The sequence below is a fragment of the Oxyura jamaicensis genome, chromosome 4 (assembly GCF_011077185.1).
Source record: "Oxyura jamaicensis isolate SHBP4307 breed ruddy duck chromosome 4, BPBGC_Ojam_1.0, whole genome shotgun sequence".
NCBI classification, from domain to species: Eukaryota; Metazoa; Chordata; class Aves; order Anseriformes; family Anatidae; genus Oxyura; species Oxyura jamaicensis.
This window is the reverse complement of record NC_048896.1, coordinates 60,691,364-60,714,511: the sequence shown is the minus strand read 5'-3', so window position 1 is coordinate 60,714,511 and position 23,148 is coordinate 60,691,364. Positions and strand designations below refer to the sequence as shown.

The 23,148-nt window shown below is 36.6% G+C and overlaps 1 protein-coding gene and 1 long non-coding RNA gene across 2 annotated transcripts; one reads left to right on the top strand and one right to left on the bottom strand.

Annotated features, from left to right (window-relative positions):
* The first annotated feature begins 4,723 nt into the window (after nucleotides 1-4,723).
* On the top strand, nucleotides 4,724-22,597 carry LARP1B (La ribonucleoprotein 1B). Its single transcript, XM_035323872.1, has 14 exons — nucleotides 4,724-4,862; nucleotides 5,619-5,873; nucleotides 8,624-8,768; nucleotides 10,804-10,978; nucleotides 11,759-11,931; nucleotides 12,328-12,699; nucleotides 14,398-14,521; nucleotides 15,097-15,302; nucleotides 15,681-15,787; nucleotides 16,332-16,492; nucleotides 16,926-17,070; nucleotides 19,322-19,431; nucleotides 19,666-19,793; nucleotides 20,611-22,597. The coding sequence occupies exons 3-14, from the start codon at nucleotides 8,679-8,681 to the stop codon at nucleotides 20,845-20,847; spliced, it is 2,028 nt and encodes a 675-aa protein (XP_035179763.1). The 5' UTR covers nucleotides 4,724-4,862; nucleotides 5,619-5,873; nucleotides 8,624-8,678; the 3' UTR covers nucleotides 20,848-22,597.
* LOC118165673 lies at nucleotides 16,503-20,615 on the bottom strand. Its single transcript, XR_004750171.1, has 3 exons — nucleotides 20,069-20,615; nucleotides 18,657-18,658; nucleotides 16,503-16,513 (listed from the first exon to the last, which is right to left on the bottom strand). It is a non-coding gene; the product is annotated as an uncharacterized LOC118165673 (long non-coding RNA).
* Nucleotides 22,598-23,148: the final 551 nt, after the last annotated feature.

The window sequence follows — 23,148 nt, the reverse complement described above, 5'->3', positions numbered from 1 at the left end:
TCTTTTGCAGTGTAAGACTGTAAGTCACAACAAGAAGCCAACAAATAGAAAAGAAAAGGAGGAGAAATCTGATCAAAAAGGCAATAATGGAACCAAGGACAACCTGGAGGCAAAGCCAGATGGTCCAGGAGATAACATCAGTGAAGATGAAAGTCAAACTAATAATCAAAGGAAAAAAGGTTGGTCTGGGTACTACATGTAAAGCAATAATTCATCCTTGATACAGTTGCATTAATTCTAGTTTAATGACTTGAAACTTTGTTTTTCATTTTCCAGGTGATAACAGGTTATATTGTTATGTGTTAGGAAGCTTAAAACAAGCCTTCTTTCTCAGGTTTTGGAGTGTTCTGTTTTAGTTCAGTAGGAATTCTGGGTTCAGTTCATCTCGTACAGATGTGAGAAGCTCTGACAGAATCTCCAGAATACCATGTTCTCATTCCATTATGGTGTCTCACATCTTTATCTACTGAGTAGATGGAACTGCGTTCATATAACTTCATACCTATGTATGTATGCATATACATACTATATATCTTATTTTAATTTTCATATTTTGTTATTAGAAAAGATTGCTGGAGAATTAAACCAGGTTAGTCACTTCCTCTTGATCTAATCTGTTACATGAAAAATAAGAAGCAAACCTCAGTTTGTCTTGGTCAGTAAACTTGAGTGGGCCAAGGACAGAACTGAAGTAGTTGTATGATATTTCTGCCATCAGGTGTGTTATTTCTTGATTCCCTGCTGGAATATCTTCAGATCCTAAATACCTTTGTTGATTAGATTTGTTAATCTTGCTAAGTATACATTTAAAAAAAATGCTGTAGTTCTTATAATTATTTCAGTCTAAGTGAAAATTTAAAGCAAAGCATTCCACAAGTACAAACTGTATTTTTCCCCAGTGTGGATTATGCATGTTATGTGTTTGCTTATGTTTCCTGGCTACAAAGATATGAAGCCGTGATATCAATCAAGCGTAGAACAGCAAATATTATCACTAAGTAAATGGTTAGTGGATATTTTAGGCCAGCCTTCAAAAAATATGGTTTTGCTAATCATTTTTGATGCCCATTCATGAATTGAATCTGAAAGCTTGATGTAAAAATACTGAGCCACAGCTAAATTTTCAGGAAAATTTTTATGGTTGGTGATTTAAATCTTTATTTCAGTGCTTAACCTGATACGCTAATTTTTACCTTATAATTTCACAATTTGCATATGAAACATACACTCATGAATTTATTGTATATGTATTTGATGTGTATTGTATGTGTAAATTCTTGGTAATGGAGCTTACATCTAAAAGTTTGTTAATAAAATATAAACTCACTTTCATTTTCTTCACTTAAAGTAAGTTTACCTTTCAGTTTGAGAAGTTATTGACTGCATCTATTATTTTTAGTCATTATGTCCTAAAGACACAATGCTAAGCTGCTTTTCCTAATTCTTAAACATTGAAATTAACTGTTATTAATAGTTTTACAAGAAGAATTATATAGGATCTGGAACAGGACCAGAAACTTTAATCAGTACTATAACTAAGACTAAAATATTAACTTCTCAAGGTAACAAGCAGAAATGGCTGCCACTTCACTTGGATGACGTAAGGTCAGATAGTCAAGAAAGGCCAGGCTCTCGAAGTAGCTCAAGATCTCAGATGGAAACAAACAAGTTAATACCTCATAACAACAGACGGAATGAGACAAGAAGTAAGTAGTTTTCAATCTCTTTGGTTTGCAGCAAATGAAGGAATGAGACACATTGGAAGTGCTATGCTGTTCTTTTTTTTTTCCCCTCTCTAATGGATAATAACACAAGAGTAGGTGTTAGATTTGCAGCTTATGTTGAAACTTGACTTTGTCAGTACTTAAACAAAAATCACAAAACCCCTAGTGTTAAAGTTTGCCAATAATATTTAAAAATAAATAAATTGCAGTATAGTTTGATGTTTGAATTTTATGTTAGAAAGTCTTGTTTAAAACTCACTGTTAATTTCTTAATTTAATATTCATCTGAATTGCAATGTCTCAGTCATTGATTCTGCTGAGAAAAAGAACTTGGAAACAGTATTTTTACAGTATATGCTGGTGCAGTGTCATATATTTTTATTCTCATGGCTAAGTACTAAGCCTTGGGCCACAGTTTCACAGTGCAGAAAGTCTGATAATATTTTTGTAATGTGGCTGTTCTGTCCTGCTGTATTCCTGTTCGAACAACTTGTTGCTGCCAGAGCAATTACTTACTGAACTACCCTTTGAATTCTGCTTTGGCAATTCTTCTGATACCATTTTCTCCTCGAAGTTGGACCACTTCTGCAACCTATTTCTCAGCATGGCCATGCAAAAAGCTGTATGAGCACAGCAGAGGGGATGAAGCATCGTAGCTGGTACTGCCTCTGATCTTCAGGTGTTCTGAACATTGCTTATCAGAAGGCAGATATCTTAGTCACACTCTTAATTCTTTGGTTTGTATATTTGCACTTAAGTTTAGAATCACAATATACGTTAATAATTTAATGGTTTGCTCATTACCATGATAAATGCTGGATACTATTGAGATGAGATTTGGTTATGGAGTCATTTTAGAAACATTGATACAAGGGTGTGATCTGGATGTCTGAGGAATGGAAGGGGGCAGAGGGAGGATTTCCACCAGTGTATTGCTTTTCTCCAGCAATTATTCCTCAGGAACTGCATGGTCAAATGACCAGAAACTTGTAGCATAAGCTCTGCTTCAAGTCTCAAGTCATTTAAGACCAGTTTCAGTATGAGAGAACATAAAATGTTCCCTGTTCTCTGGGAACATTGTCTATATGCATTAAAACAAAGGAAAAAAAGTGCTTAGGCTTAAATACAGCGTTAGCTTTTGAAAGTGTTTTGTAGGACTCTTCCTTGTGTCTAGGAGACATGGGGACACTCAATGCAAAAATGAAATTGATTTGGTGAAATACATTAAACAGTGCCACATTTGGAATCTCTAACGTTGAGGGTAATGAGCTCAGCGGCTGGGGTCCAAATTCCCAATGAGAGGCACATACAGATTATGATATTTCTAAATTCAGAGTCATATTTGACAGAAGATAAAATACAGGAACTTGAATGTACAAGCATACATATGTTGTTGCAGGCCTCCTTAAAAATAGTTACTGGTAAAATAGGATTTCTAATAACAGAGGACTAAAGATACAATTTTATTGTTCGAGTTAACACCTCTCAATTTCATCAGATAGGGTCTGTGTCCCCACGGGGTTTCTCCTGAATCTGGAAGATTAGCCAATTACCATTTAAAGATACTTACAGCAAGGTTGTCTGGATAAAGATAGAAGTCCCCAAGAGTGTTAGGAAAAAAGAAAGGATGTGAGGGTATGTGTGAGGGCTTCACTTTATCATATGAGCCAGGTGAGGAGAACTATGGCCATGCTGTGGTGAGTGGAGTCAAGGCCCGGTGTCTGCGTGGACCTGCTTGCTTTTCTTCCTTTCTTCTTCTCTAATAAATACATGGGTTTGGGCAGGGGGAGTGGAAATAATGAAACACTTGCGCTGATTATTACAGAGCTATCTTAGGTTTGCATGTGTTAATAAAAACACAAAACCAAAAATTCTTTAAGGTAGAAGCTCTGTCTGGGGGCAAGCGTAGAGAAAAAAGATTGCTGTTAAAAAGGCTGAGTCAGGGGAGTGGCAGATGGCTGCTTCTGGGAACAAAAGGGAGGTTCCCCCTTGGAAATCCTCCCCAGAGCAGGATTATCAAGAGCTAGCAGCTCTTTGTAGCTCGCCGTAAGTGCTGGGAGTTGTCCACAGCAGCAGAGTGCATTATCGTGTCTGGAAGGAGAATTGCATGATCACACATTCCTATCCCATGCCCATCATAGGTATTGTGATCCCTGAGCTGGCATGAGAGCGTCCAGTTGCTTCAGAAGCATTTGAGGTTGACTGCCAGACAAGCTCATTTGCTCTTTATTGCTAGCAGCTCCTGCCCACTCACCCTTAGGCACTGCTCTGCAAACCTTCCTCTTTAACCCTTGAAGCTTCAGATCTGACCTTCTGCTTTCAGTCAGCATGGCTGAGTCTTGGTGGGTTGCCTGGGCACAAGCTGGGAGCTCTGTGTTGCAAAGGATTTTTTGACGCCAGTTGTGTATTCTGCAGCGTCATTTCCTTCAGCCTTTCTGAGCATCCAAAAGGTAGTGAGGGACACTTCTCAGTACAATGTTTTGTGTTAATACCTAGGAGTAAATCATGGACTACTTGAGTATACTGTGATATTTAATTATGGTTGTATTATGCTTTTTTCTTTCAAAGATTGGCGTCGTGATAGAGAAAGGAGAGATGATCACGATGAAGTGTGCAGCGTGAGAAGTGAGGGTGGCAGCGTTCGAGGATTCTCCAGAGGCAGAGGAAGAAGTAGAGGCAGAGGAAGAGGACGAGGCAGAGGAAACCCTAGAAGTATGCAAAGAAATAAATGCTTAGCAGACATTTTAAAACTACGCTTATAATGCTTTCGTGTGAAGTTAGAGTGGTTGCAAAACATATTTTTTAGCTTAATATAGTTAAAAAGCTTGAGTAGGTTTTTGTTTGTTTTAAATCAGATGTTGGAAGTAAATCACCAAGTAGCACTGTGTATCATGTTTGTGTCTTAAGATATCTGTGTACCAACCTTAATAATTTAAATCTTTTCTACTTTCTTCTTTATTTTGAAGTGAACGTTGAATATTACTCAACTGGTTATCAAGAACTCTATGGTGAAAGAACTGACCAAGCATTTCAACCTGAGCTTAATGCTAGTATGATGTATTACTACGATGATGGAACAGGAGTACAGATGTATTCTGTGGATGAAACGCTTCTCAAAGAATATATAAAACGTCAAATGTACGTAGACTGTTTAATGTACAAACATTTTAAGAGATCAATTTAAGATGAAGATTAAACACTTTGAAGTGAGTTATCATCCATGAAATGGTGGAGATGAAGACTCTTCCCATTTCTTTTTGATCTGACGGTTAGCAGGGTCTGTTAGAACTTATCCACAAGCGGGGTGGAAAAGCTTGAGTGATGGGGAAGAATTTTAAGGAAGCTGTTTTGCATCTTGTGCTGTAGTGTGCTCTAATTCACATACCTTCTTGATTTATGGTAAATAGCACTATTTTTTTGTTGTCATGTAACTGAGTTATGATGTCTCTGAGCTTGTGTTTTTGAGTACTGTTGATCTGTTTGCCTATAAAGCTCTTCTTGGGCGATGTAGCTAGAATTTCCCCTTATTTGCTCTCAATTTCATTTTGAGAAGTCTTGTTAGTTTTATGTTCTCAGTGTTTCACTTGAAACATTTGACTGAAAGAGCAGTTTTGCAATGATACTTGATTTTTCAATAATCTGAAATGTTTACTTTCTCGTGTACACCATTAGGAATGAGAAACCATCTGGAAGACTGATTATCACCAGGAGACATGTCAAAAAGGGCCTGGAAACCACTAGTTCATTTTAAAGAGACAGTTTCCACCACTGGCTGATATTTCATCTTCTGTACTTGGCAACGGCATTTCTCTGTGATGCCTTTGTGGTGGTTTTTATTGCCCTTTTATCCCATAAAGCAACTTGCTTATTTTATTCTTGCTTCTTTTGTTACAGTTGACGCAAAAAGGAAGAAAAAGGCCTCTTTAAGGGCAGAAAGTATCTGGCATGTGGCTATCAACTTCAAAGCTTCTATTTGCAGTCTTTTTTGTTACTCTTGCTGCCAGGCCCTTGTGAGACCTGACAGTGGACATGTACCCCCATGTCAGGATAATCGGCCTCCACTGTCCTCAGACAAGTGAGGGAGGAGCACAGACACTCCACTGTTGGCCAGATTTCTGGGCATGCAGTGTAGAATCCAGACCTTCTAAGGTAGGACATGATGATGTCCCCCTCTGCTGAGAAAAATGTCAGTTACAGCATTGATCACATCTGACTTCTGGTTATATTTGTGTTTTATTTTAGCAAAAAGAGGTTGGCAGGTGTCCATGAAAGTCTTGGCATGGCTGGCTAACTAAAGCCATTGGTTTCTTGTCTGATTAAAAACTCCTAAGGCACTTTGATTATGGAGTTAACTTCTCATGACACAGAGAGAGATTCTTGTGCAGGTTTAGAGTGTAGCTTCGCTGTTTTCATGCTCCTTAAAAAAAAAAAAAAAAGTGGTTTCGTTGTCCATTTCTTGTATCACAAAAACAATGGGAAGCTGACTTTATTCATCAGTTGCATATTATGAGCCTCTCGATGGAGGTGGTTTGGTCTGTCTTTTGTAACTGAGTTCTAAAATATTAAAGGGACTATGCCAAAGAGGAAAGTATAACAAAATAATGCTACCCAGAATTGTTGGGTGTTGGAGTTTCTTATGGAGTCCAAGATAAGTGAGGATATATTAAAGAAGTGAGAATGTTTTCAGTAGCATATTGATGAATTTTAGAAGTGTTTACCTGCTTATTAGGGAAAAATGTTAGAAACTGTGTCCAACTGAGGTGATTTTTAATTACTGTAAGAAATACACTCCTATCAGGAAGTTTATGCTTGTCCCAAGAACCAGCTTGATGTGCAAGAGGAATATTTATACTACATATACAATATAATTAAAACTTCTAATTATAGACTGAAATAGCCTGAAAAGTTTCAGTGTCTAACAACTCCTCAGTCTGCAGCATACAGTAGATCTCTGTTCAAGTCCTCTTCTTTTAAAAACAAATAAATAAAAGTTTGGATGCGCATCCAAATATGCATCAATTCAAGAATAAAAGGATTCTGAGGAAAATTAGAAGGAAAAGCAAAGCTGGAGGGTGTCTGTGCGTGTTTAGATTTTTCCCTCTACTTGAAGCAAACTTGTGCATTGTCTTTGTTTATGATTAATGTTCTTTCAAATTCCTTTTTCTAGAATGATGGACATCAAATGAGGCAGTTTGAGTCGAGTTCAGTCATTGTCCATTTCTGCTTGTGGAATTTTTAACTAGGTGAATCAATACAAGATTTTACCTTTACTGTATGACTGTAAAGGTAACATTAGTACAATGTTGATGGCTTTTGTACTTGTTTATCTTCTAGATTGGGAGGAGAAAAGAAATATAGCGGTTCAGAACAGTAAATAGAATATTCTTGAAAGAAACTTTTGTGCACAGTTGCTTCACTGATCAACTTATTTAGTTCTGAGTAAGAGCTTAATTCTCTGAAAGCCTTATTCTCTTCTCTGTTTGCTATGATTTAATGGCAGTTTTCATCTGTCATATGTCGTCTTATTGTCCAACTTTGAGGCTTTTGCATTCATTTGGTCTTGGAGCTGAGTGTTTCATATAGACAGCTTTTGCTTCAAATTTCTTTAGCTACCAAAAGTTTTAAAAAGAAATGGTATCAAGCTTCTCCTTGGGTCAATGATGGCATCACAGTCCTCTCCTTTTGGTTGGCCTTGAGCCCAGCTTCAGTGGAGACACTTAGCATTTTATTCTTTGTTGGAATTAGAATTAACTTTATATTTGCATGTTTTTTTTTTTTTTTTTTCTTGTTTTATTTTGCTCTCTTGTTTTATTTTGCACTACCTCTTTTTTTAAGTCACAGAACTTTAATTGTTCTTCATCTCTCCATTAAATATTTCACTACCTACTTTTTCCTGAACCTGATGAGTAGTAGTATTCCTTGGATGTAGTATGCTAAATTATGATATGATGTATAAAACCCTGTGAAAGGCCTAGCTCTTAGTTGTCATGCTTATTTTTTTCCATTATTTTTCATAGGTTGTTTTCTCATTCCCTTGCTTTCTGTGTCAGATCATGATTTGAATTCTTTACTTTTCCTCATCACTAAGCATAAAACATCTTGACACCTGTAGCATTTCATACAGCAACTTCGTTGTTTAAGATGATGTCTTTCTGCTATTTCTCTGTCCCTTGTCTCTCTTGTTCTACGGTATTGTCAGATTCATTAATGGTCATTGTTCCTGTTCTCCTTATCCACTAAGTATCTTTTATTCTTTTAGACTTTACCTTTCTCCATGAACTGTTGTGCCATTTGGTGCAGTTTCGTGAAAAAAATACAAAATTACTATTTTTGTTCTCTCGTCTTCTCACAAGCATGCTTGAAGTAATGGTTCAGAGTGCATATATGTGCCTCAACACTCAGATAGGAAAATTAAACCTTCTAATGTACTGGAAACTGGGAAAAGAAAAGATACAGTTGAGGATGAAGGTGCACTGACACTGCTGTATGGGAAATAACTTATGCCCTGACTGTAAGCAGTAGTTGTCCTTCATCTATATGGAGGCTAAGAGAATGTTGTTGCCTTCTGGTCATGTAAGTAATAAGGGGGAATGGGTGAAAGAAATGGAGCATAGTCTTTCCTTATGCAGTTCATATATGCGAATGTTGCAATGAGGCTTTTGATTTATATCCCTGTGTGCAGTACTGGATCAGAAGTTGTTCTTAAGATGTTTAGCATGCATGCTATTCCTGTAAGTTTTGCTTATAGTGATATACCTGTTGAAAGAACAATTTTGCTGGTGACAAAATATGCTCTATTTTTAATGGAAGACTTTAACAAGGAATATCTAGGTTACTGTTTTAAGATTTTTTTAAATTTACAATAGGTTCATATTTGCATCTTTTCTTTTTTCCTCTAGTGAGTATTATTTCAGCACAGAAAACTTGGAAAGAGACTTCTTTCTGAGGAGAAAGATGGACCAACAAGGATTTCTACCTGTTTCATTGATTGCTAGCTTCCACCGGGTACAAGCTCTGACTACAAATGCTATGCTTATTTTGGAGGTAAAATAATTTAGAAGTATGTGCGTAGGAATTTGCTTAGCTTAATTTTATGCTGCCATTTAAATTCAGCGCTATGATGTTAAAAAGAAATTCTCTGCTTGTAATGACAAGGATCCTGTAAACAGGCTATAAATGGAAAAGTTTGGGATTTTTTTCTTTTTGGTATGGATTTCTGCACATTCCCATTTGAACTGAGGGCAGAATGCTGCATGAAGTGCTTTATTTTGCTGTTTGTAAACATTCTGAGAGTTAGGCTACAAAAGGGGGGAGGAGATTTTGAAGGGAAGCTGTTACAGATGTCTGTTCCTTGGCCAGAATGAGTATCTGTCTAAATTACATCATAACACACTTTGCAAAACTGAAGTGACTTTAACAGTGTGTTCCCGAACTATGCTATATGCCCTTCAGCGGCAATAATTGCTATTTTCTTCAGGTCCAGAGATACTTTTTCAATAACAAGGCTGTCCAAATTGTAAACCCCACTGGCAAGCAAGAAAGTGGAAAGTGTTCTCCAGAACTCACTTGCTGTTTGGCTCCTATTGTGTTATCTTCCTTGACTCCGATAAGATAAATGCCAACTCTATGCTGACCCTGTCATTAACTGCGTTGCGTGGTCCCTGAGCCAGCTGTTGGCATGCTACTGCAGGGAGATGCTTTTCTGCCCCATAGCAGACTTGTTAAGGTGTGGTAGGAGCCTTTCTGGCATGTTGCTCATCGGAGGAGTGCCTTGCTGTTATGTAGTTACCTTAAATCACATTTAAATAAGCCAGTCCAAGAAATACTGGAAGCATTCTTTCGTAAGATCTAAAATAGGCAATGCAGTTGCAAGCGTTTATGGAGACCTAGACTGGGAAATGAAAGCGAAAATTATATTTTTGTACTTAAACTAAGTTTCCATAGAAATCTCCTTCAGTCAGCTGAATTCATGCTTCTTCTGTGGTTGATACTCAGCTTTCACTTGTATCTCAAGTTGCAGTTAGTGGAGGCACCTTCTATCAGAGGGTGCTATCCTGTCCCTCAGAATGGATCTTCCCCCAGAAAATAAATACATTCAAAAGAAAACCCCAAGTACTGTTGTCAGACCACTCCTGGACTTGCTGTCTAGGAGTATGCTAGATTTTATACCCAGTCTCCTCTCTGAAGCCTTCTAGTAAGTTCAAGCAAACTTTTTTTTTTTTTTAACACCATTATAAAAGACAGTCTAAGCTTCTTTCTTAATTAAAATAAAATTTCCCTTACTGCTACAGAAATATGTATATCCTTGGTGGACTAGAAGTCCTTGTGTGTACTTAATTGGCTAGTGAACAATTCATTGTTCTAATGAAGGATAAATTTCCTCCACACTTAGATCTCTGGCATGTGCCTGTGTAGAATTTCTCTGGCATGTGCCTGTGTAGAATTTCTCTGGATCTTACTTTCTGTATCTTCCTCCATGTTAACATCAGAAAGGAAAAAAACTTGCAGCTTGTTAGCTTTTTTTTTTCACTTTTTTTTTTTTTTTTTCCTGTGGGGTGGTTGAATGCTGGTATAGGTTGCCCAGAGAGGCTGTGAGGTCTCCATTCCTGGAGATAGCTTAAAACCCTACTGAAAATGGTTGACCTTTCTTCAGCAGGGGGGCTAGACAATCTCAAGAGGTCCCTTCCAACCTTGACCATGCTGATTCTGTACAGTCTTTTAGCTCTGTTTAGAATGAAGAAGAAAATGCATGGAGTTGGGGTTTAGTTCCGGGAAGTAGCAGTGTGAATAGGAGAGCTAGAGACAAGTGGATTTAGTGCCCTCACATGAGAAAGAGGTTGCAGATTGGGAAGAGGCAGGAAGTGATAGTTGAAATGAAAACACAGTTTGAATAGATATTCTTGGACTGAAAAGGTTACCAACACCTGTACTAAAAAGAATAGTGATGTTGGCAAACAAGCACAAAAGCTTGAATTCCTTTCTTAATTACTATGTAAAGAGTTAACTGTTTTCCCCGGACCTGAGAAGGTGCTGGATATGTACCTTTTTTATTTAAAGTTGAAATATGTTTGTCCTACAGGCCCTAAAGGACAGCACAGAAGTTGAAACGGTGGATCAGAGGATAAGAAAAAGGGTTGATCCAGAGAAGTGGCCAATTCCAGGTCCTCCTACATGCACTCTGCCACAGACTGACTTTTCTCAGCTCATCAATTGTCCAGAATTCATACCAGGACAAGTTTTTGGCTCTCATACTGGTAAAGGATCTGTCTTACAGGAACTTAAGTTTAGGGCTGTCAGTCTAACTTAGGAAGCTTTCCTCTTAATACTGGTTTCATAATAGAAATTGTGCGTTTGGTAATGGCTTCTGCAGCTGATATCCCTGTCAACCATACAGTTGCCAAGTCATGGGACTGGCACGGCTGATGTGAGGTAAATAAAAATGCCTTCTATGTGCTACAGCTGAGACTGTTATCCAGAATAGATTATGATGACCTATAGTCCTTTAGTATTACCAATAGTAGTAGTAGTAATCGTAAGTTAGTTGTGAAATTGCGTCATTCTCAGAGCAGCTGAACGTTAACTCTATTTGGTGCGCCCTGGTTTTGGATGGGGATCTCATTCACATTATGAATATGGCTTTGTTTGTTGACAGCACGTGGCAAGTAAATCTTTTACAAAAACGTTGGGTCAAAGTAAATAGGAAGAGTGAAGACTGAGCTAAGCACCCATCCGTAGAGCTGGTGGATGGTGTAGAGAAAATAGATCCCTGATAATTTCATGATCATTTTCTGAATAACAGATGATTTATTTCACTGTTAGATACATTTTCATGTAAATAAGTTGCTAAACTGATTTTCTGCTAGCATGGTGAGTGAACTATGAAAAGTTACCTCTGAAAACAAAAAGTTCTGCTGATCAATGCTATCTTTAACCCCAGAGGTAGAACAATAGTAGCTGCAGTTAAAGGAAAGAGCAATGCAATAATTTAAACAAACAAAAACAACAGGAATTTAACTACTGTTTTCCAATGCTAGAGTCTGCACCAAGTTCTCCAAGAATAGGAAGCTCGCTGAGTCCAAAGGAAAACACTGAAACAAGTAATTTTCAGATGATGTCTAAAGGATTGTCTACAAGTTTGCCTGATTTGGACTCTGAACCTTGGATAGAAGTGAAGAAGAGGCATCGTGCATCCACAGTCAAAGTAAAGGTAAAATCAACCCCCCCTTTTATTTTTTATTTTTTTTTAAAAAAGCAAAACCTGTCCACTTTCAGGTTATACTATAAAGCAAGGTTTTTCACATCTTAATATAGATGATGCTTGATAATGTAGTACTGCTAATGTGCATATTTCTCACTCTAGACTTAGAATAACTAAGTGCCTTCTTTAAAATCCTCATCTGAAGCTCACTACAATGAAAAGGAAATACTATTGTTTTTTTTTTCTGATGGACAGCTGTATCTGTTCATTATTGAAAAATCTATTGTCGTGCATTGAGAATTGTTCTCTTATTTATTGAAAATGTTCTATCATATTATATTTGGCTCCCAGTTTGATAATCATTATCCAGTTCAAATATAAAAAGCTTCACCTTCTCTTATTCAGGAATGTGTTTCTGTACCTGATCAAATGTCAGATCAACAACAGCCACCCCCACCTTCAGAGGAACAAGAACAAGAAGAACTTGATTTTTTGTTTGATGAAGAGATGGAACAGATTCAAGGTCGTAAGAATAAACTTACTGATTGGTCAGAAAGCGATTCAGATTATGAAATTGATGATCAGGACGTAAACAAGATTTTGATTGTAACACAGACGCCACCATATATGAGAAAACATTGTAGTGAAGATCATACTGGCAACCATGTATGTCATGCAAAAATTACATCAGAACTTGCTAAAGTTATTAATGATGGCTTATACTATTATGAACAAGACTTGTGGATGGAGCAGAGTGAAAATGACAGTACAATGAAGGTAATTTTCTTCATCTTTGACTTTAAAATCATGCCTGTGCAAACAGTTGCAAAAGTAATTTCGGCTATCTGCTACATAATTGTAAAATGCTACAGGTTTTCAAAAGAAAGTTGACAGTAGTAGTTGAATTTACATGTCTATTGAATTCTGATTATTTTAACGATGATAGAAACACTTGAAAGCAAAATACCAAGTTTTTCTTGTCACAGATTTGACAAAAGTATGAAATGAATATTTTTTTAGAACAAATGTTAATGTTTTGGAGATGGTTCAACTTTTCCAGTGTTTTCTTGTTCTATGAATAGCTTGTTTCATAGCATTTACGACCCCCCCGGCATAGGGACAGGGGACATCTTTTTAAGTTAAAATAGATCAGGAGATAATACAGTCATTTTTAAGTAGTTTATTTTGAGATTTTGATTATCTTGTAGCTTCTAAGAATGGGAGCTGTGTGAGCAAGTGAAACTTTGCTCACCTTATTTTTATTACAGAAATTCTTCTGTTTCCTCAGCTTTATTTGGGCCCCTGATCTTTGAGGCTTTCAAATCTGGACAGAGATTGGTGGTTTTGTTTTTAAGTACACTAAACAGCTATGAAAATACAGATGAGCTGAACTCTAGCACTTCATAGGCAGAGATCAACTGGGAACACTGCAATCCTATCACTGCTCTCAGATTAGGAAGAAACCACTTCTTTTGTGAATGTAAGCCCAGTAAGGGGTGTGTCTGTAGGCAATGCTGCTGTATCGCTAGCAGATACACAGCACACAGAAAATATTAAGTTACCCGATGATTGAATGGTGAGGGGAAGGAGCTTTATCTGTGCATAAAAACAAAGGTGTGTTGTAGGAGGGAAAAAGGGTGAAAGTAGCCTAAAAGACAAATGAAGCCTATGGGTACAAAAGGGATCTGACAATGTTAGAAATGAATGTTGAGAATAAAAGTACGAAATAAAGGTGGAATTCAGAATATGGAATTATTACGACAAGGAAAATGGTCCAGGAAGATAAACGGGAATAGGACAGTGAGAAATGGCACACAGCAAGAGAAAATATTTTGTTGTGGTGGTGGTGTTCTTAATAATAATTTAAACAACACTTTTTCTCCTATGCTGTGTACATGCACACTTCGCCCACCCCACTTTCAGCTGAGTAGGACCATTAGCGATGCTGCCACTCATCTTGAAAAATTCAGTCCTTTCTCAGTTTAAGTTGCCATTCAAAAAAAAAAAAAAAAAAAGTTGAACACTATTTATAAGTACTGGCTTTTCTTTAGAAGTAGCCTATGGTAGGGAGCAGGTCATCTGCTTCCCCAAATTGCTTTCCTTTGCACAACTGCTGTAGAAGACAGACTGTTTTGGTCTTGGCAGAAGGGGCAGGATTTTAGTCAATTCTGTTTCTTATTCTTCTGTAAAAAAATTATATGTGAATGGCCTTAGCTTCCATTCCCTGATTTGTTGGCATAACTATTTTTTTTTTTTTAAGCAAGTAGAGTCATTAGAAGGTTATGTATTGTCTTTTTTTATGTCAGCTATTTAAGATGTATCCAGGGGACTCCCATTTGCATTAAACCAAGTGTACTGGCTGTGTGTGATTAGTTGTGTGTGAATTCTGGCTTATTTTCTCTTTAAGAAATTCTCCCATTCCTCAGGATGATAACCATTGTTCTCTGTGTTTACACATTGTTTTCTCTAATTCAGCAAGAGATTGAGAACTTTAAGAAGCTAAATCTCATTAGTAAGGAAGAGTTTGATAATCTTGCAACAGAACCAATCGCTGATCCAACTGAGGAAATTCCTCCAGGGTCTTCAGGGTTAGAGAAAGGTAAATAAGTATTTCTTGTTTACAATGTCTGTAATAAAGCCTGTATTTTAACTTCTGCTTGTGAAGTATTTTAGTTCAGTCAGAGGTCTTGAAGGGATTTTTCTTTACCAAGTTCTCAAATTGTCAGGTGTCAAAATGTCAAAATCTTATCTTTCAAGGTATTTTTAATATTATTAATGTTTACTAGGGAACATGCTAATATCTTTAAAATGGTCCAACAAAAAGCAAGGATGTGTTTACACTTCTGCGAACGTTATTTTCCACACAGTTGTTTACTTTGCTGTGATACACGCAGAAGAACAAGCAGAAAACAAAGAAGTGGATCTAAATGTTTTAGAGAAGACGTGTTTGAAATACTTATTTCATAGTTTAAGATGTTTGAAATATTTATAACTTTGAGCAGGCAGTCTGTACTGCTTCTGCACAAAGTGCTTTTTGTTAATCCAATTATCCTTTTGGGGATGATGCACTTGAAATGAAGTACCTTTAAGATATTATATATTAGAGGAGCTTAAGATTTCAAAGCCTAAGCTTCTTTTGAAAATTAAGTGTTACTTTTCTGTTTGCTGATGTAGTAGAGGAGCTGGCTTGTAATTCATTCGGTATTGAAGCACCTCCAACAGTGATGATGGCTCAGTCACTGCCAACAGTAGTTCCAGAATCTCCCGGTGTTCACCCTGGCTTCACTCCACGAACCCCTCGCACCCCAAGGCTACAAGATCCCAACAAAACACCCAGGTTCTACCCTGTTGTTAAAGAAGCACAGTCCATTGATGTAAAGGTAGATGGAAAAACTGTATTTTTAAAAATCCATAAAAAGCCTGTACATCTTGAGTCTAGGGTATAATTTATAACAAGAATGAAAAGGCAAAAAACGAAGTGCTTTTACTTGTAGTTTTCTTCTTCAAAAATTTTACCACATTCTTTTTTATTTCTACAAAATTATTTCTGATTTTTCTCTGTAATATTTCTTAGAAGTATAGTAGTATAATGTCTAAATATGTTAAATTTGTTACATTAAGATTAGTTTTGATGTTATGAAGCTGGAGTGTTGTGACTTTATATTGTGTTAGATACACAGTTGGTAGTATGCTGTTTTGAGAAGATGAAAACAAGTGAAATCAAATTAGGGAAATAAATACTTAATTTACTTTCTTAGACTCCAAGAAAAAGAAAAACACGACACAGTACAAATCCTCCCTTAGAATGCCATGTTGGTTGGGTGATGGATTCCAGAGACCATAGGCCAAGAACTTCCTCTGTGAGGTAAGTTGTTTGTTTTTGTCTGTTTCTTTAGAGATTTTTTTTTTCCAATGTCATTAGCTCTCACTGCTAGTGGAGGAATAGACTATGATAAAAGAGAATTTATAAATACAGTGGGAGTAAGAATGAGCAATGGAAGAAGGGCAAATAGGACTAAAGACAAACCTAGAATATAAAGCCATTTGGAAGTAAGCTAACTAAACTATTCTTAGTGTTCTTTTTTGATCCATCTTTAGCATAGCATTAAGATTACTTGAAGCACTGACGCTCACTTCAGTGATTCTGTTTACCTTTAAGTGGTCATTTCAAATCATGCATTATAGTAATGATTAATTATCATCATCTAGAACTGCTCGTGTTTTAAGATATTAAGACAGAAACTGATTTTTGAGGTGTGCCCTAAAATAGATGACTGGGAGCACAGGCATACATTGTAATTGTTTTCAGGTGATCATACTACTCTGACACTGCTTATACAGATCAGAACAGTTAAAAACTGATTCTGAGGAAACACACTGTTTATGGAATATAAATGTTTCTTCTACAGCAGTTCCAGTGCTTCACCCTCAGAAGGAGCTCCGCTCGCAGGAGGTTACGGGTGTACCCCAAATTCTCTTCCAAAATTTCAGCATCCTTCTCACGAACTGTTAAAGGAAAATGGCTTTACACAACAGGTCTACCACAAATACCATCGGAGATGTCTAATGGGTAAGCCACTAAATGGACTTCCTACAATTTTAGGTCGAATTTACCAGGTATCACCTGATGGCAGTTTTCTCTAAATTGTTTCTTATCCTTAACTTTTCCTGGGAAAGGAAAAGAAAATTGCTTATGTTTTATGATCTTTTGTTTCCATTTAACTTAAAATTCCTTGACCAAAAAAAAATCCCCTCAAACTCCTTGGCATCCTGCAAAAATATTTTCTGTATTATTGTTTGTGGTTAAAACAAATAGAGTACTTGAGAGAAGATATTTAGTTGACTTAATAAGTCAATTAAGTCTCAAAGTTAATGTTAATTAAAATATTTTTGGAACGTTTAGAATTACATTCCTTGAAGATCTTTTGTTTGTGTTACTAATGAAAAAGCACTTGAAAACATTCTGCTGGAAATTAAAAAATTGTGTTTTCTCCTCCCTTCAGAGAGGAAACGGTTGGGAATTGGCCAGTCCCAAGAAATGAACACACTTTTTCGTTTCTGGTCCTTTTTTCTGAGAGATCACTTTAACAAGAAAATGTATGAAGAATTCAGACAACTTGCTCTAGATGATGCAAAAGAACACTACAGGTACTAGCTTTTTCTTGCAACTTAAAAACTGTTTGAGGTCTTACCAGTCATTTTAAAGACTGCCATGTTTACATATATCTGAAGTGAACGTTTTTATTGTTAGTTTTGACTATTTGTAAATCTCTAAAATAGCAGTCTGTGCAGGTTGTTTTAACACCAAAAACCCATTTGTATGTATTTGTGCATTGCTGATAAATAGCTAAACTTACAGCATTTCCTGTCCTGTAATTGATACCGAATTCTACAGAACCATGCAACCTGTTGTCTGTGACAAGTCAGGTCTGTTCTTGGTAAAGCCCCTAAGATATTTTCCTTCCATGGGTGAAGACAATCTTAATCTCGTCAAATTTGTTTGAACTGCTTGTCTTCCAAAAATACCGGAAAAAAATACTGCTGCATTGTTAACTCTTTGATATTACTGCCCACTTTCCACATACTTCCCCGTCTTCTTGCCCCCAGCCAGCCTCTATTTCTCTTAGCCAAAGAGACAAGGTAGCCAGCCCAACGTTTTGAATGCCAAGTGGGGAAGTACTGTCTATGGAAATCATAAAGTATGGATATGTTGTCTGTGACTTCAGAGTGACAAGGCCCTAGGATGCAAAGGTGGCTTTAAAAATATTTTTATATCTGTTCAGAGTTTTCTTTATGCTTTGAGATTATCCAAGTATATATTTACCACAAGGAACTTTAAAAGGCCCTTAAGGGGAGGAACAGATGAATGCAGAACAGAAGGAGGACCCAGTTTTGTTCTTTTCTTTGTGATTCTTTTTGCTAAAAGTAGAGGGCATGGTATCATGAAGGGAAGTTGATCCAGATTCTTCCAGAAAAAAATGCTGTTTTTCTTTTTGTCTGTCTGATATTGCAGAATTATGCTTCAAAGAAGTGCCATTGGCACATTGGGCTGGCATTAAAAGTGAGAAGAAAAAATATCCTATTCAATTTCGTACCACCTGCTTATTTAACATTTAGCAAATTTGCAGGCTGACACAAAGTAGTACAAAACAAACAAACAAAACATTAAAACATTAAACCCTTAAAACTTAGGTTGTTGACAAATACCTATATGGTAGCCAGTATTGTAGAAATCACACACACATTCTTCAGTCCAGTCCAATTTTCACTTTCTGGAAAAGGAGGTACATATATATTTCAATATCTAGCAGTTGTTGTTATGTTAATTATTTTTACACCTCACAAAATGATATTTTTTTTTTAATCAGGCAATTGGAATTGATGCATGAGAATTACCCTAATGTGTTCCTTAAAATTGTATTGATTACCTAGATCACACTGTGACTTTAGGAGCACTAACCTCTGCATAATTTCCTACAGTCATAATGTGGTATTGCAGTCATCCTTTGACTGAATGAACTCAGCCATCAGATAAGGGTGTACGTTTCAATGATGCAATTCACCATTCACAGTAACACAATGGCCAGTATGGTACTGGGAGTCAAACATTCTTCAGTCTCAGTTCACTTACCTGAATAGTGTGATTTTTATTTTTTTTTATCTTCACTTGGCTGCCCACATCAGATGTCTTCACACATGCCTGCTAAAAATTCAGATCAGTCTGCAAAGCATACAACTCCAAAGTGGAAGGAAAACAGTAATACATGTAGTAAGAGTAATTTCTAGCAATATGGCTTTGTGTGTGTGTGTTTTCCCCCTTTCCAAGTAAAACAGATTAAGAAGTTCCCAGTGTGGCAGCAAAGCTAATGAGGATAGCGAACAGCTTCTGTGTAAGGTACGATGAAGTTGCATGTGCACCTCAGCTCAGAGGTGATTAAGGAGCATGTGATTGAATTGTAAAAGGGAGGAGAGGAGAGGAGAGTGATGTCAGATGCTTATTCTCTCCAGTAGAAAACCTGAGGGGTATGGAATGAAGCTGGATCCAAAACAGTTGGAGGTGTTTCTTCATGAAGTGCTGGAGTTGTGGGTCTCACATCCTGAGAATACAACAGCACTTGTCTTGCATTTCTTATGTGTGTATAATGTCTGTAGTTTGTGAATTGATACCATGCGATAAACCTGATATTCTTAAGTCAGTTTTGTTTATTTGTAAAGGTGTTTCTGAACAATTGGTTAATAAAAATTGTTTGGAAAAGGAAGTGGTTTTTGTGAGAACGGAAAAATAAGACTATGCCATTTACTTACATGCAAGGAGAGACTGAAAACTTGCATCCTTTTGAGGAACTGCATGCATACGAGTGTATGAATAAGATTTTCAGACCTATTTGTTCCCTTTTAGGTATGGATTGGAATGCTTGTTTCGATTTTACAGCTATGGCTTGGAAAAGAAATTCAGGCAAGAAATATTCAAGGACTTCCAAGAAGAAACAAAGAGGGACTATGAAGCTGGTAATTATCATAGCCCAGTCACTGCTCACACAAGGGTAACTTTAGCTGGGAGATAATCCCTGTTCCTTGGCACTGACTTGTTACATAAGGTCGGTTCTAAGTACAAGAGCAGCTTTTGCTTTTGTTCCTTTTATCTTCCAATTCTTGTGCACGTATAGTTACCAGTGAATAGTTAAGGATGGTAGTTAACTATAACCTTTGTAAATTGGTAAAATTATCTTTTTCCATTACTAGGTCAGCTTTATGGACTGGAAAAATTTTGGGCTTACCTAAAATACTCTCAGCACAAAACACCAGCCATTGACCCCAAACTGCAAGAATACCTTAGTAAATTTAGAAGACTGGAGGACTTCAGAGTGGATGTAAGTTTCAACATCCATTTTAAACAAAAATTTGGTTTATCAATATTTTTACTGCAAGATAAACTGTTTAAGAACAGTAGTTTATTTCACAATAAGGTAGCTTTAAAATCCCAGTAATCACTACAAAGCATGATTTAAAAATGAAACTCAAATGTGAAATGCATTTTGTTCTGGATGTGCTTTTTCAAACCAAACTATGGTGCTGAGATATTGTGGCTAGGATGTTAAGGGTTGAATCATTTGTGTTGTGTAATGAGATACAGTAAATAGATAACGGGTTTTTGTACTCAATACAGTTTGTCATCTGATGAGACAGATTACTTCTATGCTGTTTAGGAATTCAGAAAATCAATTAAAGCCTAACTAGCAGTTTTCTTAATGAACTGCAACAGGCATTTAACAGGCATTGTCCTTGCTGTGACTTAGTATGCCAAATTCAGTGCATCCTTCTTGTAGAATGTTGAAATCTTCAACTGTGTGATTCCAGTTTATAGAGTTGCCATGCTTGTCCTAACTGGGTTATGACGTACTGCATTACCATCATCCTCTGCAGTCCTCACTTCTAGTTGTGGCAAATACTTGGCAATGACTATAAAATAATGTTCCAAGACGGTTTAAAGTCCTAAATTTGACATATGTTTACACTTTTAGTTAAAGGGCCAGACTATCATCTGTGAGCTAAGAATAACTACTAAGATGACTAAGCCTAACGAAGGGCCCAGCTACAGAATGCTCTTTTTTGGTCCTTTGAGCATATGAAAAGACAAATACCTGGCCTTATAGGAAAACTTCTAACACTACCAATGTTTATTTTTAGCCTCCTATTAGTGAAGAACCTGGCAGGAGAAGACCGTTTGCTGCAACAGGTGAGGATTCAGGTCATCGCAGACAACTGTCTAATTCTTCTAAAATACTTCTTGCGGCTCATCCCACAGCTGCCAGTCAGTCCCAGACACTGGAAGACGTTATCAGTGGGAGTACTGCACAAGCGCACATAGTAGGCCATAATAATGCTGCCACAAAATTGATAGAAAGTGATGTACCAGAAAAATAGACTAAGACTTGCGCCCTTGAGAATCAATTTTACATCGCTATTTCAATTTGGAGATCTCCAAGGTGAGCCAATCTAATATGTGATTAAAAGTGTATGGGAAGACAAAAGTTTGCATTTTCTTTTTCGGAGGATTAAGTCCCAAAACGCTTACCCTAGGAAAGTCGTTCTGGGTTTTGGGATCATCAGGAAGGTCCTAGGGAAGATGCTTTGGCTTCAGTATTGCTTTCCTCAAGCTTTTGTTTACAAAAAACTGCATTCCTTGCATATGCAAAAAAATACTTTGGGGATGCCTTACATTTCAGCTCATATTTCTTTAAAAAAAAAAAAAAGATATGATATATCCATCTTATTTACTGTGCATTCTTTGTCCTGATTTTCCCATTATTTGTATTTTAAGCAAACAAGATGACATGTATAATTTTAAATGTAAAGAAGGATTTATGTGATTGGTTTGCTCTCAAATCTGTAACTATAAAAAGTATGTTTTTGTGTAAAAGCACTCAAGAATGTGCAGCTATATATGAAACTGCATTGCTGGATTCTATTTAAAGACATAGTATATATTTTTTTCAGGGTCTCCATAGTTAGTATTAAGTATGAAGTATGGACATAACTGGGATAGTTTTGCAGATACTTCCTTCAGTACTGGTTATTAATAGGCAACAGTAAAATACAGGGAAAAATGGATCTGTTGATTTTATAGCGTCTTAAATTAACATACAGTATCTGCAATTTGTGCAGGTTATTAAAATAGCAAACTTCAAATTATTTTCAATTTGAGAGGTAATTTCATCTGAATTCTCCTATGATTATAAAGTACCCTAACAGAAGAGGCGTAACTTCTTGAAGACTCTTTTTCTCTGTATTTCAAGGAATAAAAATTAGTTTGGAGGGAAATAAAGTGTTCCTTGTGAACTTTTTTTTTTTTTTTTGCTTTATTTTGCAATATATGAATGAAGTTCTGCTGAAATTGCGCTAGCTAAGATTAATAATTTCAAACAGGTCTAAATACAATTTCACTGAATTTAAGTTATTGAAATACAACTTCATTTCTGTAGCTAAAGGATAGGGGTGGTTATATCCCGTAATTTCTTACTATTTTTTTTACTTTGATTAAAAAAAAAAAAAAAAAAAAAAAACACATTCAAAATTAACTGAGTGTGTAATTTATTTCTTCCAAGGGTAGGTGAAAAGAACTTCAGCTTTTTGTTACTGGTTAGCTGTGAAAAAGCCCTCAGTTGAAAACTGTCTAGCACAACTGCCTTAACCCCTGAATGTGTCCGAACAGAATGAACATTCTTATTATGGAGTTTCATACTTGTATCACATCTCAGAAGTTGTTATAAAAAGTCCATTAATTTTTTTCAGTCATTGTCTTGTGAATCGCACTGAAATGAATTATGAATACCTGCACTGTAAATGCATACCGTAGCAGTGGCTTGGCCAACAGTTAACAGTTTCAATACAAAATTGAGCCTTTTGTTAAGTAGTTGTTCATATTCATTTATAACAGGCCACTTAAGTAACATCCTTTCAATATGCTGAAGTGACACATCTCAATCCCAGGTTCGATCCCTGCCTCTTGCTATCCATGAAAATGATGAAAATGTAAATTTGGATTGAAGTTGTATATAAAAGAAGTACTTATTTCCTTTCACTTTTTTCATTGGACAATATGCAGATTAAGCTTTTAGTGTGTAATTTTGTGATATCTTGACAAGTTTTATAAAAATATCCCAAAAAACTCTAATAATGGTGTATTATCAATTTATTTATTTTTGTTCCAAAAGTGTGGAAAAAAAAACCTTGAAAGAGTCCAAAACTGTAGGCTTGCATGTGAATTCCTGTTGCCTCTGCTGCATGAAGGTATTAGGGGACTTCTCAAAGCGGAAGCATGCTCTTAAAATGTAAGCCAACTTTTTTTTCAAGTTCCAAAATGATTGTTCATGTGACTGTATTTTAAAATGAAAAATGGGAGGTGAATGATAAATATGGCTGAAGGCAAAAGGCAGTGACTAGTCCCTGTCTTGGTGAGCTCCGCAGGCAGAGTAGTTTGGTGTTCACCGGAAGGGACACAGTCTAAGCAGCCCCATCTGACTGCATTCAGGAATGCCCCCTTTGGCTCCCTCCTTGCTGCCCTTTCAGAGCGAGGCAGCATGCAAACAGCAACAGTATAACTGAGCTGAGAACACAAATATCAAAATTTAGAATAAAGCCCAAAGACAGTAGTGGTTAAGCAGCTTGTTCTGCTTTAAGGCTCAACACCTTTCTGTAACTGGCATTCATGTTACAGAGCCATAG